Below are 21,564 nucleotides of genomic sequence, written 5' to 3'. Positions count from 1 at the left end.
AGGATACCAATTTGCTGCGTTCTGTGAGTGCTTCGAGTGAATTATTAAAGCTGAGGGTGGTCTTAAGGACCTCCTGAACCCACCTGTCTCCGGCTGCTTTCATGAGACAAGAACTGAGTTGAGTAGTTGCAACAGAGAGCAAATGGCCCACAAAGCCTAAAATATTTACTCTCCAGGCCTTTCCAGGAAAAGTGTGCCGACCCCTAAGTTAGTTGATCAATACTTGGAGTAACATCTCACTATAAATTGATTTTGAGTAGGACTAAAGGAAAAGGGCTTTTTCAGTCATCACCACTTAAAATTAGCAGTCTTGTACAAAGGAAGTTAATATTTCATCTGGAATGATTTAAGGATGATTTAAATGCTCCCTCATCAATCTAGTATTGTCTGCTCTATTACCTGCTAAATCACTACCTGTTTCAAGCAATTCAGAACAAGCTGCTTGTGGTATCATGGCAACAAGAATGCACAGCGAGTTGGCCTTGGCGGACATAATTCCACTCATAAGGCCTATGCTGATAATTTTTAAAAAATGAGAATTAGAGGTTGACTGTTGGTAGATGTTTTTTAATACAAAGTTGATATTTTCTTGATACATTACTGTACAGATCATCACTAGGTACCCTTTTTTTTTTTTAACCTCAATAAAACCCCTTTTATTGTGCCATTTGAAGAAAGCCTATTTTAGGCTGATAGAACATTAGGGTGCAATCAATTTCTCAACACACCTTTGTCCAATAAAATAGAGAATATGCACTTTTCTTCCCCAGGAAGGAAACATGGGGGCAAAGAACCCATACGCTTTGTTATACCAGGTGAGAACTCATTGGGTAGAACTCACCTGTGGCTCTGGAATAACAGGATTGCTTTGTGACTCTTCCTTTTCACCCCCCTCCTAAAAGTACACCTCATCTCTGCCTTTTTATGAATCATTTCCATGAAACTGGTTAGAGCAATGGAAAGTAAATGTTATCTTTACATTATTCTAGCCCTTGTTTTTGCTGGACACCAAAGTAGCAAATACTCAATTAACATCTAACATCTTAATCATCTCCGTGGCTGCCATGGCTGAGAAATCATGCTGGCTTTGGGCAGGGTGCCAAGCCTTCTTGGTGACAGTCACACTATTTTAATTAATTTTCAGCTGTATTAAAATGACTAGCCCTAGTATCTCATGACTGGTAGCATATTATATTGTTTTGCAACACACACACACACACACACACACACACAGAGCAGAACCTTGTTAGTTTAAATTTTTTGTTTGGGTTTGTGTTTAAGTATTCACACACCTTATTTGGAAACAACCAAAAAAATCTCAGAAATAAACAGATAGTTCTGAATGAAGGTATAGCCGCACAAGACTCACAGTGGGACTTCCACGCCGTACCTGGCAGTGTCCAGGTACACAGTTCAGCGGGTCCTCTTACCTTTATGGAGGTGGTGCAGTCAAAGCGAAACGATTTGGTCTGCCCATTTTCCAGATAGACTTTCAGGACATTTGGCATAAAAAGAAGTGAATTATCCTTAACAGTTTCCTATTTAACAAAAAAAAAAAAAAAAAAAAGAAGAGGGGGTGTAAGTCAGTTGAATTAGGATTCTGCCCTTTGTAGAAGCAGCATATATCTGCAATTTATTCTAATCACAGCATAAAAAAATAAAAAATCAAACTCCCTAAGGCCAACCAAAGTATCCCTTTGGTGATATCTGAGTTCAGCTGTTCACAGCAGAATTCTTCTCTTCTAGCTACAAATAACTCAGCTGAATCAACTAAAAGACCTTTTCCCGTCAGAAGATTGATCAGATGAGTTTTTTTTTTTTTTATTTAAATCAAGGTTTCCCACTGGAAAACGCAATGACAGAAATAATACCTTTGTAATTAGACCACAATGGTTGGGACCACAAGGCCAGACTTTAGCAGAGCAGCGTGTCTTAAACAGAAAGAGGACCAGCAATGATGATGTCTCACATGATGCCTGTTGGCAGGGGTCATGATGACGAATCACAAGCATTAACAAGCTTCAGGTTTAAAGTAATTTTGTGAAATGATTTTTAACCCATTTAGAGATGTTCCTCAAACTCCAAGGGGATATATGAGGAACGGGTTAGTGTGTTAAAAGAATAAAACACTGTCTGTAACAAACACATAACTTAAAAACAAGTCAAAAAGAGATGCTTGAAGCGCAACCAAAAGTAAACAAAAGACACACATTCCTTTGAATTTTCTCTTTAACTGGAAGTAGGGAGAGATGAAAGGGGGAGCAGGAAGGCAAGTTGGGTGAGTTCCACGAACACGTGGTTGGTCATGAAGTCACAGGAGTGGAGGGGAAGTCAGCAATCATGAAAGCGTAAGTCCCTTGTTTTACAGATGAGGAAACTGAGACGAGATGGCCAGAGATTTGCTAACGTCCTACAGTTGGTCCATGAGAATTCAGTCCCTAAGTATGTCCGTGACAGGCTCATGCCTTTCGCTTCCTGTTTCTTTCTCTGACTCCCCTCCCCTCCTCTCTACTCCTGAGGGCTTCACACACGACGTTCCTGCTGCCCAATTCACTGAGTAAGAGTGGCTCCAAGTCCAGGAGGAAGGCCACACAATGACTCAGAAAAGCAAGAGGAGACTGGAAAGGAAGCCGGTCACAAAGGCTGAGGGGCAGACAGCAGACCGAATGTCCCTGCCATGCTCAGGCCTGTGGTGAGGCCACGGAGGCTGCAGGAGATGATCGACCCCCAGAGCTGTCCCCACACACCAGCTGCTTTTTATCCAGGGACAAAGGGAAGCTGCCACAGCAGCTCCTGGAATCATATTCTCTCTAAAGATGCATAAACTGATTGCCCAATCTCATGCTCAGAAGCTTGAGAAAAGATGAGGTAAGTTTCCCACGACCCTCTGTGTCATAGTCATTCCTCTGGGACTGGAACGAACAGCCTTAAACTGGGACAGTCTTGCTATGAAATGATAATTATGGTAACTCTGCATCCAGAGTGCTGGGGATTCACCGAGAGGAACAGAACAGACCGAGAGGAACAGAACAGACCGTGGTGTGAAAGGGGGCAGAGGGGATGGGGTGGGAGATGGCCACTGGGAGGACAAGGCCACAGCTAAAATGTACATGGGGCAGCACAGTGACAGCCTGAGGCCCCATCCCACAAACACCACAACAGTTTGATAGATTGGCCAGTTAAGCCCCTGGATTCCGAGTGGGGCAGACGCAGGTCAGCAAGTTTTGGCCAGAAGACACTTGGCACCATGAGTGCCTTGCCCAGGATATGCAGGCCTCTATCTTCAAATTCAAATCCAGGACCACCCTCAGGGAAGAGTCTGTGGCCCATAGCAAGTATATCATGGATGAGATTTTTATCTCTTTGAGTTTATTTAAACAACAAAACTTCGACAACAAAAGGCGGCATTTCAAAGGTCCAGAAAATATGAGCACCCTGGACGGTAGCTTTCTAAAAACTAAAAATACTAGGCTATATCTTTGGGGAAAAAATTGAAACTAAGCATCCTATCAATGTTTGCATCATTCATTTTGAAGATCAATTATGTGCCTGAGTAATCATGATTCCTATCAAGACCTATGGAGGGAGGTCTGGGCAGTATTTCTTCACTCTTGGTTGCATATAGGAAACTTTTCCCATCATTTTAACTTCTTCCCATTTTGATTAGTTGAAAGAACAGAGACATTTTATTTTGGATAAGGAAAACCTCAGGGGAAACCCTTCTCAAAATATAGAATGGGCTGTCATATGGAAGAATGCGTAGTTGGCAGAATGGGGAGAAATAGGTGAAAGTTTCCAAGAGGCACATTCTACTCAACATAAGGCAATGTCAAGTGATCTCAAATCAAACGAACTCCTTTGTAAAGCAGCGAAGTCTCTAACTCTGGAAGCGCTCAAGGAAACACCGGACTACGATGTATTCTGGGTTTGCAAGAAGGAATGGAGCTGGCACAGCCTGGCGATCTCTCAAGCCGTCTACAACCCTGAGATTCGACACGCCTGTGAAATCCAACAACCAGTTCTGAACTGATCATTCCAGCGGGGCGACTGGCTCTGCTTAGTGCAAAGCCCCTACCTCGAGGCCTCTCTTTGAGTCACCAGCGGGTGTCTGTCAACTCACCGACACTTGGCCGTTGATGATGACCTCCTCGGAGAATCGCACTTTGACTGGATTGGACTTTAACCTTGCCTTTTTTGCAGCACTAATAAATGCTGATTTGGGAGACTAGAAAATAAGAAAACATTTGATCTGATTATTGGTAATGTAAGGCCAACCTTGTAAGAATTGTTTTCCATCTTTATCCTCCCAGATATTTAACATTTTTGGTAAAAAGTGTTTGGTGCATGCCCAATTCAAGGACTAAATACAAATTATGGATGCAGTTGAAACCCTGTTAATGCTCATCGAGCAATAAGTTTGATTTAGCCACCAGACCAGAACTATAAACAGCATGTTCCATGTTCTTACTGAGCACATTTCCAAGGACCTTTTAAAATGACAGTGGTGGAAGGACATAAATCCTGCTTTCAACACAGAGCTTTGAGTACCATGTAGAAGGTGAGGTGGTAGCCAAACCTCATGTTGGGTTTATGACAAGTTGCTCATTAGTTATGTATTTTAACAAGGTGGAGAAGAGCCACTGATAGTTCTAAAATGATTGATAATCCTACTGTTATTCACATTAACGGTATATGGGCACGTGAGCAGGTAAGGGTACACACATGCACACGTGCCAAAGCTCCCACGCTTTATGAGCCCAAAACTTGAGTTTCAGCCTCTTACTGGTAACCTGTGACCCTATGACCTTACTTAGAAGTGAAAGGTAGAGAGGAGACCTTGACTTAGAAGTGAAACTCAACTGAATCACTTTGCTGTACAGCAGTAATTAACACAACATTGTAAATCGACTATACCTCAATAAAATAAATAAATAAATAAGAAATAATATCAAAAAGAAAAAAGAAGGTCGACTTCATGTTCTGCCTCATCTTAGAGGCCCTCTGTACTGTCTTTCATTGGAAAGAGGGGCTGAGGGATTCAGTTGGTCTCCCTCAGAAATGGAAAGGACAATGATAAAACCTGCTTAGAGGCTGTGATCTTGGTCAACTGCCTTCATCTGAGAATCAGCCTCAGGGCATAGTTTTAACAAAGCCCGAGGGGAAGGGAGCTCACGTGGTAGGTGAGCTCCCTACCATGCTGCAGGCACCGTCTGTTTATTTTGAAAAAGAACTGCATTCTCTACTGAACCTAATATAGCGGTAAATATTTAGCTTGAATCATACAACTGCAATTTTATAGATTAAAATGGTCAAGTATTGGAAACGGCACATGGTTCAACCTAACGTTTTTCATACTATACAGTTCTAAGAGATTGAGGCTGTTGTGTAAAGAATTCTGGTAACTGACTCTAGAATCAACACAGAGGTTCAACCTCCCGTGTATTGCGTTAATCTCAAAGCACAGAAGCCAGTTAGGGTGTCCCATACTTTGAATTTCAAGTAAAATGAAAAAAATAAAAGGACTCCCATCTTTGTCAAATACAAGTATACTTGAGATCAGTTTAAAAACAATACGATGGAACGGATAAGTTAAATGTGGTCTAGCCGTACGATGGAATACTATTCAGCCACAAAAGGAATGAGGTTCTGATACATGCTACAACACGGATTAACCTCGAAAACATCATGATAAGTGAAAGAAACCAGACACAAAAGGCCACACATTGTATGAATCGATTCCACTTATATGAAATGTCCAGAATAGGAAAATTCTGTCTCTATGGAATAGAGACAGAAAGCAGATTAGTGGTTGCCAGGGGCTGGGGAGGGTGGTGGGGAGAATGAGGAGTGACTGTTTAATGGGTATGGGGTTTCCTTTTGGGGTGATGAAAATGTTCTGGAACTTGATAGAGGCAATGGTTGCATAAGATTCTGAATGTACTTAATGCCACAGAACTGTACACTTAAAAATGGTTAAAATGGTAGATTTACGTTATGTGTATGTTGTTATAATAAAACAATCATTGTTGGAAAAACAGATGATAAAACATGTGGATGTGTATTCCTGGGTGGAGTTCTGCCTTAATGCTCAGAAAATCCTGTTATTTCAAAAGTTCCCCTGTGTCTTAAGGGCGGCATAGATGGATGCTTTGGCCTCCAGAGCTTCAATTCTTCCACTTATGCAAGATGTTTTAAGAGAACGGCTGCCCTTTAAAAACAAAATGAAACAAAAAACCAGAAAAACTCTGAATGGCTCCTCAAAAGAGTAGCTTTGAACATGCTCAACGTGACTTTTAAAAGTCCTACTGCAAAGCCGAAGTCATGGGACAGGGATGTTCTCTTCGGTACCATAATTACAGGCCAAGCTTAGTCATGATGAATGAACAAATCATACAGTAGGGAGTTCATTTGCTTTTGATATGCCATTTTTTAGCTGAAGGGAAAACATTATTCTCCCGTAATGATTTTAAGCAGGGGATATTTACGTTGGCACAATGCGTTTAGCTCAAGTGAAGCGGCTGTAATAAAGCTACCCAGAACAGACACTGCTAATTAGATGAGATATTTGAATGCAGAAACACCCCACTTCCCCAGCATTGTTTGGGAATGATGTATTTCACATGTGTTCAGTGTGCCAGATACTGAGGTTTATTCCTCTATGCATCTGAATTTTTAAATGTGATATTTTACCTTATTTTTCTAAAATGTTACATAATTCCTTGCCTCAATAAAAAGTATATTTAACAGAATGTAGTTTCTATGCATCTCATTTGATGTATAATCTTAGAATGCAGTGATGTTCCTATGGAAGTACATAGGGTTATTTGCCCCTAAAGTGGTCCCATAGAGCAGAACTGGTGAAGCTGGGGATGCTTGTCTCTTCTGTCTATAGCTATTGCATGCCCACTTCTTGGAGCCTCATTCCTGAATTTATTTCCCATGCCCTAATGACAAACCTGGTAATCCAGGAAAACCAGAAAGAAAACTAGATAGCCAAGGTAGTTAAGTAAATATTATTTTATACATATTTTGAAGTCAACAGACCTGGGATAAGAGTCTAAGAATCCATACAAGTTGCATTTTTCTTGTTCTGGATTTGTGACTATTTCATATAATGGATACACATTTTAAAAATTACTTTGTGGTGATAAAAACATTAGCTCTACAAGTCTGAAAGTTACTGAATTAGAATCAGTAAAGTAATGGCTTCTTCCACTGGCTGGAGTTACCTCTGGTACATGGGGTATGCAAACCAGTCATAACTGCAGTTTTGACTCAGATCTCTCTTTGTGGCTAAAAAATATACAATGTGTACCACCCAAAAACCTGATAAATTAATTCCTGGCAACCTGCCGACCAATAGGTGCTGATCACAAGCACTTCATATCCTGTGGTGGAAATGACAAATAATTACTATTTCGAATAATCAGATTTTCCGGCTGTTAATTAATTTTAAGATTAAAAGGCCTCTAATCAACCCCTGCACCTCTTTCCAAATTCGCTGTTGCTAAGATGGCCACGATAGATGGCTGACATGCTCCTGATGCTCTTAGAAGTCATTAGAACTTAGTTTGAAACAAAACTACATACATAAGATAAATTTCTCAGGGTATATGCTACCATACGACCCAGCAATCCCATTACTGGGCATATACCCTGAGAAAACCATAATTTAAAAAGAGTCATGTACCAAAATGTTCATTGCAGCTCTATTTACAATAGCCAGGACATGGAGGCAACCTAAGTGTCCATCCACAGATGAATGGATAAAGAAGATGTGGCACATATATACAATGGAATATTACTCAGCCATAAAAAGAAACGAAACTGAGTTATTTGTAGTGAGGTGGATGGACCTAGAGTCTGTCATACAGAATGAAGTAAGTCAGAAAGAGAAAAACAAACACCGTATGCTAACACATATATATGGAATCTTAAAAAAAAAAGGTCATGAAGAACCTAGGGGCAAGACGGGAGTAAAGATGCAGACCTACTAGAGAATGGACTTGAGGATATGGGGAGGGGGAAGGGTAAGCTGGGACAAAGTGAGAGAGTGGCATGGACATATATACACTACCAAACGTAAAATAGATAGCTAGTGGGAAGCAGCCGCATAGCACAGGGAGATCAGCTGGGTGCTTTGTGACCACCTAGAGGGGTCGGATATGGAGGGTGGGAGGGAGGGAGACGCAAGAGGGAAGAGATATGGGGACATATGTATATGTATAATTGATTCACTTTGTTATAAAGCAGAAACTAACACACCATTGTAAAGCAATTACACTCTAATAAAGATGTTAAAGAAAAAAAAGATAAATTTCTGAAGCTGAAGTGTAAGGTCTTGAATTTGCCATCCCTGTAGCTCTAAAGGACACTTATATAGTAGGCACTGAGTACATACTTAGTGAGGACTAACTAGCCAACAGTTATCACCGGATGACTTAGTTTGGACTTCCCCCAAAGCAGACCCTAAGAGCAGGATTCACAAGCAGGTAGCTGATTTGGCAGACGCTCCCAGGGAGCATGGGTAGGTGAGCAGGGGAAGGGAGACAGGGAGGGTGAGGAAGCCAACGAAGCATTCATTGTTAACTCAGGCACCACTGTGAGCAACTGGCGGTTAACCCTGCTGGGAATGTCTGGGAAACAAGGCAGGCTGTATGCCTCAGGGTTACACTGACTGAGGAGAGAGGGAGCTGGGGTATTTATCCATCAGCTCCTGTCAATCAGTGATGAAGTGGCTGCTCTTCTGAGAGTGAGAATTCCTAGTGGAGTGCTCAAAGAGCACTTCTGGCCTGCTCCATGAGCATGGCCCTGTGGCCAGAAAAAACCCACAGGCAAAGAATCACTGGTGCTCTCAGTTGGAAATTGGGCCGGCATGCTCAGCATGACACATGCCAAGGGGATATGTTCTGGGTTCTGATAATATCTACTATGCTGGAGCTTCCATGAGGAGGTGTGTAGCCTCCCTCAGGTATGTGGAACACAGTGGAAGGTAGACAGGAGGTGAGAGGCAGGTAAGCAGGTCTCTCAATTCTTTGGCCTAGAAGAAACCTGAGGGAAGGTGAATCATGGTAGCTCAGGGATGCCAGAACTGAGAGTGACTTAGCCCAAGTCCCACTGACTTGGGGTTGTATGAGGAGAGGTTACAGAGACTCTTTAAATACTCTCTGTCTCAGGTAACGTTGGACTGGAAAGCTCTGAAAGTTCTAGACTCGGGAACTATGGAAAGGAAAGAGGGGAGCAGCTGGCCAAGAAAGATCTGGAATAAAAATGCTAACAGTATAAGGGAAGAAGATGGTGTGTCAGAAAAAAACAAATAAAATCCATGAGTAACCCAAAAATTCCTCTTCTAAAATTCAATCCTGAGGAAAAGCTATTAAATACAGATAAAGATTTATACACAAAGATGTTCTTTGCAGAATTATTTATAATAGAAACACATTAGAGACAGTGGGCTTAATGATGGGTGTTGATTAAGGAAATCTTGCTTCAATGTAATGTTTTACAGCCAAGTATATAATGCTTATATAGAATCCTTGATGACATGGGAAAATGCTTGATATACTAAGTAAAAGATGCAGAATAAAAGTGTACATGTAATATGATCTCAACTGCTGACAAGGCATTAGAACAAAAAGACTGGAAAGAAATAGGCCAAAATGTTTACACTGGTTGTCTCTGAGGATAAGTATTGCCAACACATATTTTTCTGCTTCTGTATTTCCTTCTGCACTTCCACAATTTTTCTCTAAGAAATAAAGTAAAAATGGTGGAGAGAGAGTCCTCCATAATACTTAAAATAAGAAGGCAAAAACCTGTTAAGAATTATTTCTTATCAAAGAATTTTAGGAATCCTAAGACTTTTCTCCCAAGCTCCCTTGACCTGGGCCTCACTGGAGATTGATTTCTGTGGCTGGGTCATGTTGGGGTGCCCTGGGGACACGTGGAGTATGGCAAAAAGGTGTAAACATCGGCTCTCTGCCTGGACCAGATCTTATTATGCGGAAGAAATACAACATAAAAAAATGCTGACCAGTAAGTTGCAAAGAAATTAAAATGCTGAATGCTATTGTCTGTAATAAAAGTAGAATTTATAGACTTTCTTTTGGTCTGGTGGGTCCTCTGTTTCTGTATGTCAATTCTGGTTGCCAAGAGAATGTTCAGCAAATACATAAAACCTTTAAAAAAAAGCCATTTGCTTGTAGGAAAATCCAAACACAAAAATATAAAACTTCACAGTCTCCTTTCCCATGTGCACCCCTCTCTCCATTTAATGTATCTATTTAAGTAACTTTGGGGTTTCAACTCTTATAATTCAGAGGAGGAGAAAGTCACTTTGGACTGGATAAAGAAGGGAAGACTTTAGGTGTGGGACACTGGTTCCCAAGTGGGGGTGATTTTGGTCCCCAGGGAACATTCGAGAGTGTCTGGAGACATTTTGGTTGTCACCAAACCCAACAGTGCTGATGTTGAGAAACTCTGGGGTAGCATTTAGAATTTGTGCTGAGACTTGAAAGGTGAGAAGGATTTGGTGAGCCGAGGAGGTGGCGGGTGGAGTACGTGATGGGCATTTCAGGAAGGAGGGCTGGTCAAAGTTGAGAATTCATCTACAATGACTGGTCGGGAGAGAGTGACTCTGGGGAACAGAGGTGCAACCGTTGGCCATAAGAACAAGCAACACTCCTGAATGTTGACTTTCAATATAGCACAACAGCAGGAGCCAGCTGAACTCCTAGAAAATTCCAGGTTATCTGTTAAAAGGAAGTTCCATGATTCATGGAGAGTAATGAGTATTCATATGAATAACAAGTCATGCAGACTCAAATGGCAAAAAAAGCAAGCGAAGCAACAAGACAAAACCCTTAACTTAAATGCAAAACTCCTCTAAGTTTACTGTTTGGGCGTAACATGCGACCCCACATTGGAAAAATAACCTGGTTTGGAGTAAAATGGTTCGGATCTTGCATTACTAAGAGGTTATAAAGTAGAAAGAGAGAATTCAGGAAAGACAATGCAAGCTTGTAGTTCTGCCAGGAATTTAGAGTTGGTCCATCACTTGCATATGTTAGACATTCACATTGGCTTTACCCAAATGCATTTGTTCATTGCAAAGAAATGAAGAAGTGTGGCTAGATTTGAAGTAGGTGTGAGTGACTACTGGGTTAAATGGAACAATCTAAAAACAGATGACCTGTACTTCATATGGAAAGAATCGCCAGGTCACGAGGTGGTAAAGCAGGAACGCCCTTGGACGGGATGCCACCTGACCTCCTCCTTACACAGATGAGGAAATCGGGGTCCAGAGCAGGTGTGGGAGTCGCCTTTTATACTGCTGGGAACTAGATCTCAAGTCTTGGTTCTTTAACCTCCTGCTGTCTCCTTAGATTTCAAATCCAAACGTGTGTGTGTGTGTGTGTGTGTAGCTGTGTCAAAGAGTTGGGACTAAAAGTAACATTCAATATTAAACTGTGCTTTTAATATATGTAGTAATGACCCTACATGGCATAACTTGTGGTCTTGGTTAGTTCAATTTGTGATCTTATCACAAGATTGAACACATATTTTTTTCCTGCCTAAAATGACTAGCCCATAGCGCTTAGAAGGAAAATTCCAGGACAGGGGAGATGAAGAGTTTGGTCAGAAGATGGAGACTGGCAAATGCCAGAGCCTCTGAATTGATGTAGAAATCTCTATGGGGAAGAAAATAAAAGCATAAGTAGGTTGGAATCTCTGCCACTCCATGTGAAGGCCACACAAGATATTGACAGCAAACGTTTGGGGAAAAATCTGAAGGAATTTGCCTAGTTATTTTTTAGTTCACTGACCATGTATGAAATTCACAAGCAATGGCAAATCTATAGAAATAAATAAATAGTAAATTAGTGGCTGCTTGGGACTGAGGGTAGGAAAAGGAATTCATTGTAAATGGGAATGAGGAATCCAGTTGGGGTGATGGACGTGTTCTCAAACTGGATGGTGGTGATGGTTGCGTACCTCAGTAGACTTTATAAAGATCATGGACTTGTACACTTGAAATGGGTGAATTTTACGATATGCGAATTACACCATGATAAAGTTGTTTTTAAAAAAATCATGGGAACTGAAAGCAGTACGATTTTAATCACTCCCCGCCTTCCTGACAAGGCCGCTGAAATGTCCAATGTCTCCACCAAATCATTTAGATGGGGGTAAGAGAAACAATCATGCTTCAACTTCCTACAATTAGATATTCCCTTTAGACTTGTGATGCTTAAGCTGGAAACTTAAGAATCACAAGGAAATTCTTGAGTTTTGTGTCATTTCTAGATGTGAGAGGCACATAGGACTGAAAAGCTGATTTTCAAGTTATTTAGGAAACGCATCACTTTCTTTTCTCTCCAATGAAGGATTTGCTATCTTGGAGTACAAAATACACATAACCAAGATCTTGGAACTGGTACTGTGAATGCATGTTATTTCTCTCTGCTGTTAGTCACTGGAGTGGAGTGGGAGGAGGAGACTGGAAATCGGAGATCACACACAGGCACTTTTACTCACAGGACACTTACAGGGTAAGGCTGAATGACAGTGAGGAGTATCGATTCTTTGCAGCTTCTGTAAGAGAGAGAAAAAAAATATTTATGATATGTACAAAGCCTGGACTCTAGCGGTGACGGTGCTCTTTTAAAACAAAATGTGTGATGTTGGCGAATGTTCCTTGGGCTCCCAGGGCAGAGAATCAAAAGGCTCACAAGTGGGCTTTCAGACCACAGAGAAAACTGGAATCAAATGTTCAGCCAGTGGAAAGCTTCCTATTCGGTTTATATTGGGTGATATTATCTGCGACACCAAACAGCAGAGCCCTAAAATAAAACTCGCTGAGGGAAGATTGGATTTTAAAAGCATCAACTCGGTCTCTCAAAATTGATTCTCCCCTTCCGATTTTCCTTTAGCCGCTTAAAATGTCTGTGTAATTTTCTGGAAGGGGATAGATTTTAAAAAATTCTATCAATTCATTGAATGTCAGTATCTTCTTAGCATCATGAAAGAAAAATGTCACTGTAGGTTTCTTATGTAAAAACAGTATCCCAGCAAATGTGACTTCCCATACCATGTGGCTTTCTAAGGCTGCAGTAACAATGCCTACGACCTTGGGCCGATAAACATTTCAGGTGGGCGCTCATTGGGAAATACTGTTCACCATTGGGAACACTGTGTGGCCAAAAGCAGAACAATGTAATCTAACGGTTTATTTAATTTCCCCCAAGTAACCCAAACCTTTCAAATAACTCGAACCCTTGGGGAAAAATCATATTATGGGTTATAATAGTTTTTCTTCCTTCCTTCCTTTGTTCCTTTTTTATCCTGAGTAGGAGAAAGGTCACTTGCCATTTTGTTGAGGTGGAGCTGAGTTTTTTTACTTTAGGAGGTAATTAATTACCTGCTTTTGTGATTTCCTGCCCAAATGACTAAAGCGAAGGGGATCTGTGGCAGTGCTGTTCTCTTGGAGAAGCCACGACAAATTGCATTTCTAGCATTAAGTGCTCTTCAGCCCCTTACTATAAGCCCCTTGCCTGGGGAGGACCATGTGACTTGACCCAGCGGCGGTAGGGGTGGCCCCTGACCGAAGGAGTCAGGGCAGCGAAGAAGAGAAATCAATGGAGAGGAGAAAGAGGACTAGAATTCAAGAGCTGGAGGAAGAATTGAATCAGAACTGATGGTGATGGTGGGGAGGGCCCGTCTGATCCCATCAATTCTTAGTTGCCAAGGGCTGGCAGAAAGCCCCAATAATTGGAGTGGCAGACAGTGTTCCCATTAGAAGCACTAATAGCGCGACAGTGTAATCAAATGAGAATTCCCAGTGGATGGGATGAATGATCTTGCTTTGCTGGTGGCCAAGGAGCCCCGTGTAGCAGTTCTGGGGAGCAATCTGGCACCCCTAGGCAAACTTCAGCGCCACGAGCACTATGACCCGGGCATTCCACTCTGGTTTACATCACAAAGAAATTCTGCCGCTAGCCTTTAAGGGACTGCGGATGAAGATGTTCCCTGCCGTGGAAGGCATGGAAGTGAAGCAGTGGAGGCAAGGTGGGCGTCCAGCTCTAGGAGGGTGGGCGTGTGAATGTAGGGATGGAGTGTCGTGGAATGATGCGGCAGGAGGAATCAGAGTGCGGCAGCCGCGGTGTGGGCCTGTTTGTCCTGCCTGGCCTGCTCTACCCAAGGCTGCCCCCAGAGCCCTCAGCAGCAGGCAATGGGCCCAGAACTCATCGTCAGGGCACAGCTGATTGGACCCGAGTGCTGGAATGAGGCCATCAGATGTCCCCTCTCCAGAAGCAGAACTAAGAGACACAGACAAAGAGAGTTGGGAGCCGAGTCACATTCATGACTGAATAAGAAAGAGTAAAGGTTACAGATGCCAGGGGTCCCCTGAGCAGGCCTGGTTCCCACCATTCCTGAGGGCTGTTTGCTCACCATTTTACATCAGTAAAACAGCTAATGTAAAATATTTCACTATGATATCTATCATCAGTTCTGGGAATGGGCTTTTATCTCTCTTTTCTCTCATCTACAAGTACTTAATTATTACTTGCCAGACAAGAAGAATTAAAGCCACAATGCTTTGGGTCCCTTAGGATTCCAATCCTAGAGGGAAAAAAAGATAGAAGCTACAAGTGTTCATATGTTACAGGGCGCTACGATGACTGAGGCCTCATGCCAATCACCCCTACATGCCAAAACAGGGTGCTACATACTTTCAAAGCGGGTATTAAAAACCACAGTTTGGGACTCTCATTCATCTTGGGGTCTTAATCATGACTTAATTTTTTAAAATGGTAACAGGGAGAGGCCTGTGGAAGCAGCACATGCCCAAAGAGCAGAGGCTATATTTGCAAAATTATTACCCTTCCACTGAGACAGGCCTTAAGTGTGCAATTCCTGTGGACGATATCTGGACGACACGGTAGAAATGGTGCCCTTGGGTCATTTAATGAAGGCATTGCTCAACTGAGCTTCTTCCAGGGGCAGGAGGGCCTTAGTAGAAAGATATAGAAGCTAAGCAGTGCTGGACATAGCCAGCCGTTGGGTACCATCTGACTCAAGGGAACTGCAGTTGGAACAACTCAAAAGAGAAGTCTTCCAGAAATCTACAAATGCGTCCACAAGTCAACCTACATGATCTTCCATGGACAGAGGAAACCAATGTCGGATTACCTTGGTGCCAATCGAGTGAGAACTTTCCTGCTTTTTACCTCACTGTCCTGGCCTCATTTCAATGTGGAAGGAGCCAAAGCTAGACAAGAATGTTGGGGAACGCCCCTTAACCCAGTGCAGGCTTCCCAGGCCGGAAATAGGGGCAAGGGAGAAATTCTGTGGAGTTGGCAGCTTTGACTATTACATGACAATTGAACATTTTAATTACAGATTACAGGTTGTTGTGATTACAAGTGTCCAAGTGATTGGAGAAATTTTCGGAAACTGCTCAATACGTTTGCAGACCTGCCTGAGATTTTAATGAAGACCTGGCCCTGGAGAGCTCTTCTGAATGGGCAATGGGGGAAAAGAACAGTTGCTTTACGATTCCTTCCTCTGAGACCTACTTGCTACACTTATCCCCAATTTCTCTTTACTTAAACTGACTTGAATAGATCACATTATTTGAGTCCAAACAATCCTTGACTAAGACAGTCTGTGCTTAGAACCTGAAGAAGAAACAGTAAAAAGGTAAATGCAAGAATGAGGGGTATGAGGTGGTAGGATGGATGTGCCCACAAGGCTGTGGAAAAAATGCTCATTTTTCCTAGAGCAATGCTCAGTGGCACTGTATTTATTTGTTCATTTCTGGAAAAAGAAGAAAATATTCACAGCTCCAGTGCAGTCTGTTAGGAGCAGACAAGCCCCTGGAGGAGGACTCATTATTCATCTTAGATGCTAACAAAATAAGCATAGAGTGCATTAGCTTCCTAGTGTTGCTGTAATAAATTGCCACAACTTAGTGGCTTAAAACAGCACAGATTTGTTATCTTACAAGTCTGCTGGTCAAAAGTCTGAAATGGGCCTCTCTAGGCTATAAAATCAAGGTGTCAATAGGGCTGCATTCATTCTGGAACCCTTTCCAGATTCTGAAGACTTCCTGTATTCCTTGGTTCATGGCCCCTTCCTCCATCTTCAAAACCCAGGCAAAGCAGCATCTTCACATTTCTCCCTGACTCTCCTGTCTTCCTCTTTCACCTATATGGGCCCTTGTGATTACATTGGGTCCACCTGGATAATCCAGGAAAATTGCTCCATCCTTAACTGAATCACACCTGCAAAGTTACAAGCTCTGGGGATTAGGATGTGGACGTCTTTAGGGGATCATTACTCTGTCCTATCACAGAAGCTAGCTTCTTTAGTTATTTAGTGCTGCATAACAAATTACCATAAACTTAGCAGCTTAAAACAACACACATTTATTATCCCACACTTTCTATGAAGCAGACAGATGAGTATGAGATTTGACTTGGTCATCTTTTTCAAGTTCTCTGATGAGATCACAATCAAGTGTTGCCCAGGGCTGAGGTCTCATCTGAAAGCTCAGTTGGGAAGGATCCATTTCTTGTGGTTTTTGGCAGGATTAAATTCCTTTTGGGATTGTTGGACCAAGGGCCTCAGTTCCTTGCTGGCAGCTGGCTAGAGGTCATCCTCAGTTCCTTGCCACATGTGCCCCCTCAACATGGCAACTTGCTTCAAAAAATGATCAAAGGAGAGGGACTCCTTTGGCAAGATGGATGGAATGTATAATCTTAGGTAACACAATCATAATCATGGAAGTGATATTCCATCAGCTTTGCCATATTCTGTTGGTTAGAAGCAAGTCACAGGTCCCACCCATATTAAAAGAGAAGGAAATACACAAAGTTATGAACATCAGGAGGCAGGGATCATCCATGCGGCCATCTTAGATTCTGTCTGCCACACCAACAAAGAAAGATTCATAGCCAATTAACCTACAAGTATCTCAAAAGTAGTGTCCACCCATGACTTCACCTTACACAGAATTTTCTTCTGTCAAGAATGTCAGGAAGAAGCATTGATCAGTATACCTTGTTTAATTTGAAAATGGGAACCATTTTTCAAAATACATCTATTATATTCACAGCATTTAAATTCTTTGTGTCTATAGTAATTCCCTGTAACTTGCCTGAAACATAACCTATATTGATTTTAATTTTACCACTTAAGGAGTAAATGAAGTTATCTGAATTGAAATAAAACATTCCAATATGTTATTTAACATTAGGACTGGGGATGTGTTTTTCTTCCATTTTCTCTTGCCTATAATTATTTAATTATAACCTGCCAGACGAGAACAATTAAGTCCATAATGTTTTGGATTCCTTAGAATTCCTAACCCCAAGATCCTAGGAGGAAAAAAAGAAGACCTAAGGCATTTAGAACTAGCCTCAACAGGAAGATTAGAATTCAGAATGAAAGATGGTACATTCAAGTAATCAGATAACTTCTTCTTATGAGGGCTTAAAACAGCTAGGGACTTGAAAAAAAATCCAGTTGGAAGCACATTTAGAGAAGTATTATTTCATAATAAATGCCAAGTGAATTTTCTACTTTTAAAGAGTAATTTCAAATTAGAGTGCCAATATTTTTTAAATGGTTGAATTTGAGAAAAACATCATTTTAATCCCTGTATCACAGTGCTGACCTGCAGAGGAAGATACAGTCTAACCTACCCTAAATCACTCCTATCAAATTTGCCTTTAATTCCTCTCTCTTCATTCCTTTAACAGAAGTCTTTTATTTTTTGATGGTAAGTCCCTTGAAACATGTTTGGGACACCCAGCATCAGGGCTTGCAGGGCATCCTTCGGCACCACATCCCATTTTAAAATTTCATTGGATGGGATTCTGTTGTGGCAAATGAATAACCTCAGATTCTAACGAGGCTTTCACTATTAAAATCCCTTTCAACAATGAAGCTACAGTTGGTGTTTGCTTTCTCTTAGAGCAGGATAGCTTGGCACCTTTCTTAAACTGACTTTCCCACTTCATATTTACATGATCTTTTTTTTTTTAAATAAATAAATTTATTTATTTATTTTTAGCTGCATTGGGTCTTTGTTGCTGTGTGTGGGCTTTTCTCTAGTTGCGGCGAGCGGGGGCTACTCCTTGTTGCGGTGCGTGGGCTTCTCATTGCAGTGGCTTCTCTTGTTGAGGAGCACGGGCTCCAGGTGCGCGGGCTTCAGTAGTTGTGTCACGCAGGCTCAGTACATGTGGCACACGGGCTCTAGAGCGCAGGCTCAGTACTTGTGGCACACAGGCCTAGCCGCTCCGCGGCACGTGGGATCTTCCTGGATGAGGGCTCGAACCCGTGTCTCCTGAATTGGCAGGCAGATTCTTAACCACTGCGCCACCAGGGAAGTCCTTTATATGATCTTAATATTGCAATACATAATCACATTGGCATGCGCTATTGTATACTTCCCTTCTAGACCGACTAAACGATTCCCTTGACTAACTCAGAGATCAATATGAATTTACGTTGTGAAGAGCAATGAGATTTCCTTAGAGACTGGGAAAACAGAACAAAATGAAGCATAAACAAAAAAACACTAGAATATAAAGAATATATTTTATGTCAAAATTCAAGAGTCTTGCTTTAAAAAAAGTCCAAACAAGTTAACGAAACGATTTTAAACTTCACAAGTAGAAGGAATCAATTCATGAAGGCTGAAAGGTTAGGCTTTTAAAAGGCAAAATAAAGAGGTAATTTAAGGCGATATATGAAAGAATTTTGTGAACTGTAAAATGACATCCTAACAAAACTCGAAAGACTGATGTGTGGTATTTTTATTTGGAAAGAAAGGTGGTAAGGCACAGTGAAAGGGTGTTTGAACTCCCACTTCTAAGGCAAATGCGTGCACACATAAGGGTCTTTCTTCTAACTGAACTTCAGAGTTCTTCAAAGAGATTAGAAAAATATTCTTTTCTGCAAGCTGGTGCATTTCAGCCCTTAAACTCTCTGCTGGTGGACAGCCCTGTTTATGTAAATAAGAACAGATTAACAGCATTTCTCCAATGACTCTTTGCTCAGTAGAACCTTTCTGCAATTGTAGGGTATTATGAAGCCACTGGGGCGCCTTCTATTTTCTCTTCCTACCTGAACCTGGAGATGTGAAAAGAACACAGAGATTTCTGATGCCTAGCCATAATATAAAGTCAGCCTAGCCAATGGCTGGCAAAGCTGGAGGAAAGAATGTTGCCCCTCCTTTTTAGAAAAGTCACCACAGGACTACTTGAAATGGAGGTTTAATGCAGTTGACCTTTCCACTGTTCTAAACAGAGACTGCAATTATCCACTGTATCAATTCCTAACAGGTACTGTAGCCGTTAGCTGGAGAGAATGGAAACAGCTAACACACAATCAAGCATGCAAACAAGGTCAACACATTACGGCTAAGTGTGATCTGTCATGGACTTCATGAAACATTTGCACTCTCCCCATTGTTGCTGAACCTTGCTTTGCTTCGATAACTGCAAAGAAGAGGAACAGGGTTATTTGTCATTTTTCACTTAGGTTCAAGGGATGCTGAGAAAGAAAATGGGCATAATGAAGCCACCATAGTCATCAGGGCAACAAAGACAGAGGAGATGAATCAAAGAATTCACTTGTCCAGGAGCACTGGCTTGCCTTCTACCTATTGGACAGACGAGGTCTCTCCCACTACCATTTTCCCCTTGAGTGAGGGGTGATACTGCTGATGCAACTATATGCTGCCTACAAGAGATGAACTTCAGCTTGAAGGACACACATAGGCTCAAAGTAAAGGAAGGGAAAACGATATTCCGTGCAAGTAGAAACCAAAAGAGAGCAGGGTAGGTATACTTATATCAGACAAAATAGACTTTAAGGCCAAAATGGTAACAAGAAACAAAGAAGGTTACTATAATGATAAAAGGGTCAATTCATTAAGAAGATATAATAATCATAAATATATATGCACCTAATATCAGAGCACCTAAATATGTTAAGCAAATACTAACAGATCTGAAGTGAGACAAGTTTGGTAGCCAAAGAGAAAATGATGAGAATTTAAGGAAAGGAGAATTTATTACTTACTAAGTAATATGTTAAAGAGTTCACCCTGAACAACTGTATGATCATACTGTTCATCTTTTCCCATCTGTGATACAGAGGCTCCAAAGATGGCCCTCAATGAATTATACCTTTTGGTACTCACACCTTTGTGTAGTCTTCTCCTGCTGAATCTGGACTAGTTCTGTGACTTACTTTTGACAAACAGAATATTGCAGAAGTGACACTGCATGACTTCCAGGCCTTGGTTAGAAGAAATCTAGAAGCCTTGCAGTGTCCACATGGGTATCTTGGAACGTTCACTCTGCAGGAAGCCAGCTGCCATTTAAGTCCAACAACCCTGTGAGCCCCATGTTGTGAGGAAGCTGGCCCCGTGGAGAAGCAGCATGGGGGGGAGGGAGACTGGCCTGGCCAGCTGCAGTGGTGTCAGCTGTCTAAGTCCAGGCGACAACACGTGCGTGAAAAAGCCACCTTGGATATCCAGTCCACATGAGCGACGGCAGTGAAAACCATGTGAATGAGTCCAGTCAACCCACAGCCTCATGAGATAAGAAACTGTTTGGTTAAGCCATGACATTTGTTGGGTGGCAGTAGAAAACTGGAACATCATCTGTCCGTAAAGAGTCTGAAAATTATGTTTTTTAAAAACAGGCAATCAAAGGAGTCAAATGGTTTTGAAATTGAACATGTCTCCCTTATCGAGGAAGGGAAAGTATCCAGCCTTATGATTCCCCAGGATACTGGAATGGATACCCACACTTTAAAAAAAATACCTGTCATACAAACATGTGGAAGTGTGGAAAAGGACGTTCTAACTGCCGGAGGTGGGGCTAGCACAGTTGTAACATTAATTATGGGCTTTTGGAGATTGGGGTGGTGGGGAAAAGAGCTACAAACTTAAGGGAGAGGAAAAGACCCGCTCAGAGTCTTGGACCAAAAATGCTTCACTACAAAGAAGAATTTTAAGGGCACAATTGGCGGTGCCTTGTGGGGTATGTATTTGAACTTTGCAGAGAAAGGATTAAAGCACATTGTAATTTTAGGTGTAGAATTAAATAGCTTACATACAACCAATGACTTGAATATAAACCTAGAGAGAGACCAAAATTCTTTGAAAAGTCTAATTCACAGTTTACTGAATGCATTTAAGGCTTAGGCTGTGGTTTTCTTTGTGAAGAATATTAAGCTATTCGGTTAAAATCCATATAAATGATGCAGTGATTATCAAAATTAACATTTTAATGAAATTGTCTCATTTCAAGCCCTTTATTTTATTGTATTTTTTAAACCTTTGCAGTAAAATTACAGGTTAGGCACTCTGATTTAGAAACTGCTACTAAGAGAGTTTTATTGGCATATAATATTTGTTTTTGGTTTGACCTAAATTTTTTGTCCATTTAATTCATTTTTTGCTGAATGAATATTGCCTTTGGCCTTTGAATTACTTAATCTTTAACTAATGGATGAAACTGGTACTTATATTTAAGATTCATA

At 41.4% G+C, this 21,564-nt stretch overlaps 1 protein-coding gene across 2 annotated transcripts in view; it reads right to left on the bottom strand.

The window, feature by feature from the left end:
- Positions 1-21,564, bottom strand: part of FRMPD4 (FERM and PDZ domain containing 4) — a 177,946-nt gene that overhangs the window by 33,813 nt on the left and 122,569 nt on the right. For both annotated transcript variants that reach the window (XM_007180337.2, XM_057538202.1), the window contains exons 4-6: positions 12,549-12,594; positions 4,121-4,225; positions 1,431-1,538 (exon numbers count right to left, since the gene is read on the bottom strand). In XM_007180337.2, the coding sequence (XP_007180399.2) occupies positions 1,431-1,538; positions 4,121-4,225; positions 12,549-12,594 (259 nt within the window). The remainder of the gene's footprint in view (positions 1-1,430; positions 1,539-4,120; positions 4,226-12,548; positions 12,595-21,564) is intronic.

The sequence above is a fragment of the Balaenoptera acutorostrata genome, chromosome X (genome assembly GCF_949987535.1).
Source record: "Balaenoptera acutorostrata chromosome X, mBalAcu1.1, whole genome shotgun sequence".
NCBI classification, from domain to species: Eukaryota; Metazoa; Chordata; class Mammalia; order Artiodactyla; family Balaenopteridae; genus Balaenoptera; species Balaenoptera acutorostrata.
Note: the sequence above shows the minus strand (reverse complement) of the source record. Positions and strands in the feature narration are given on the sequence as shown.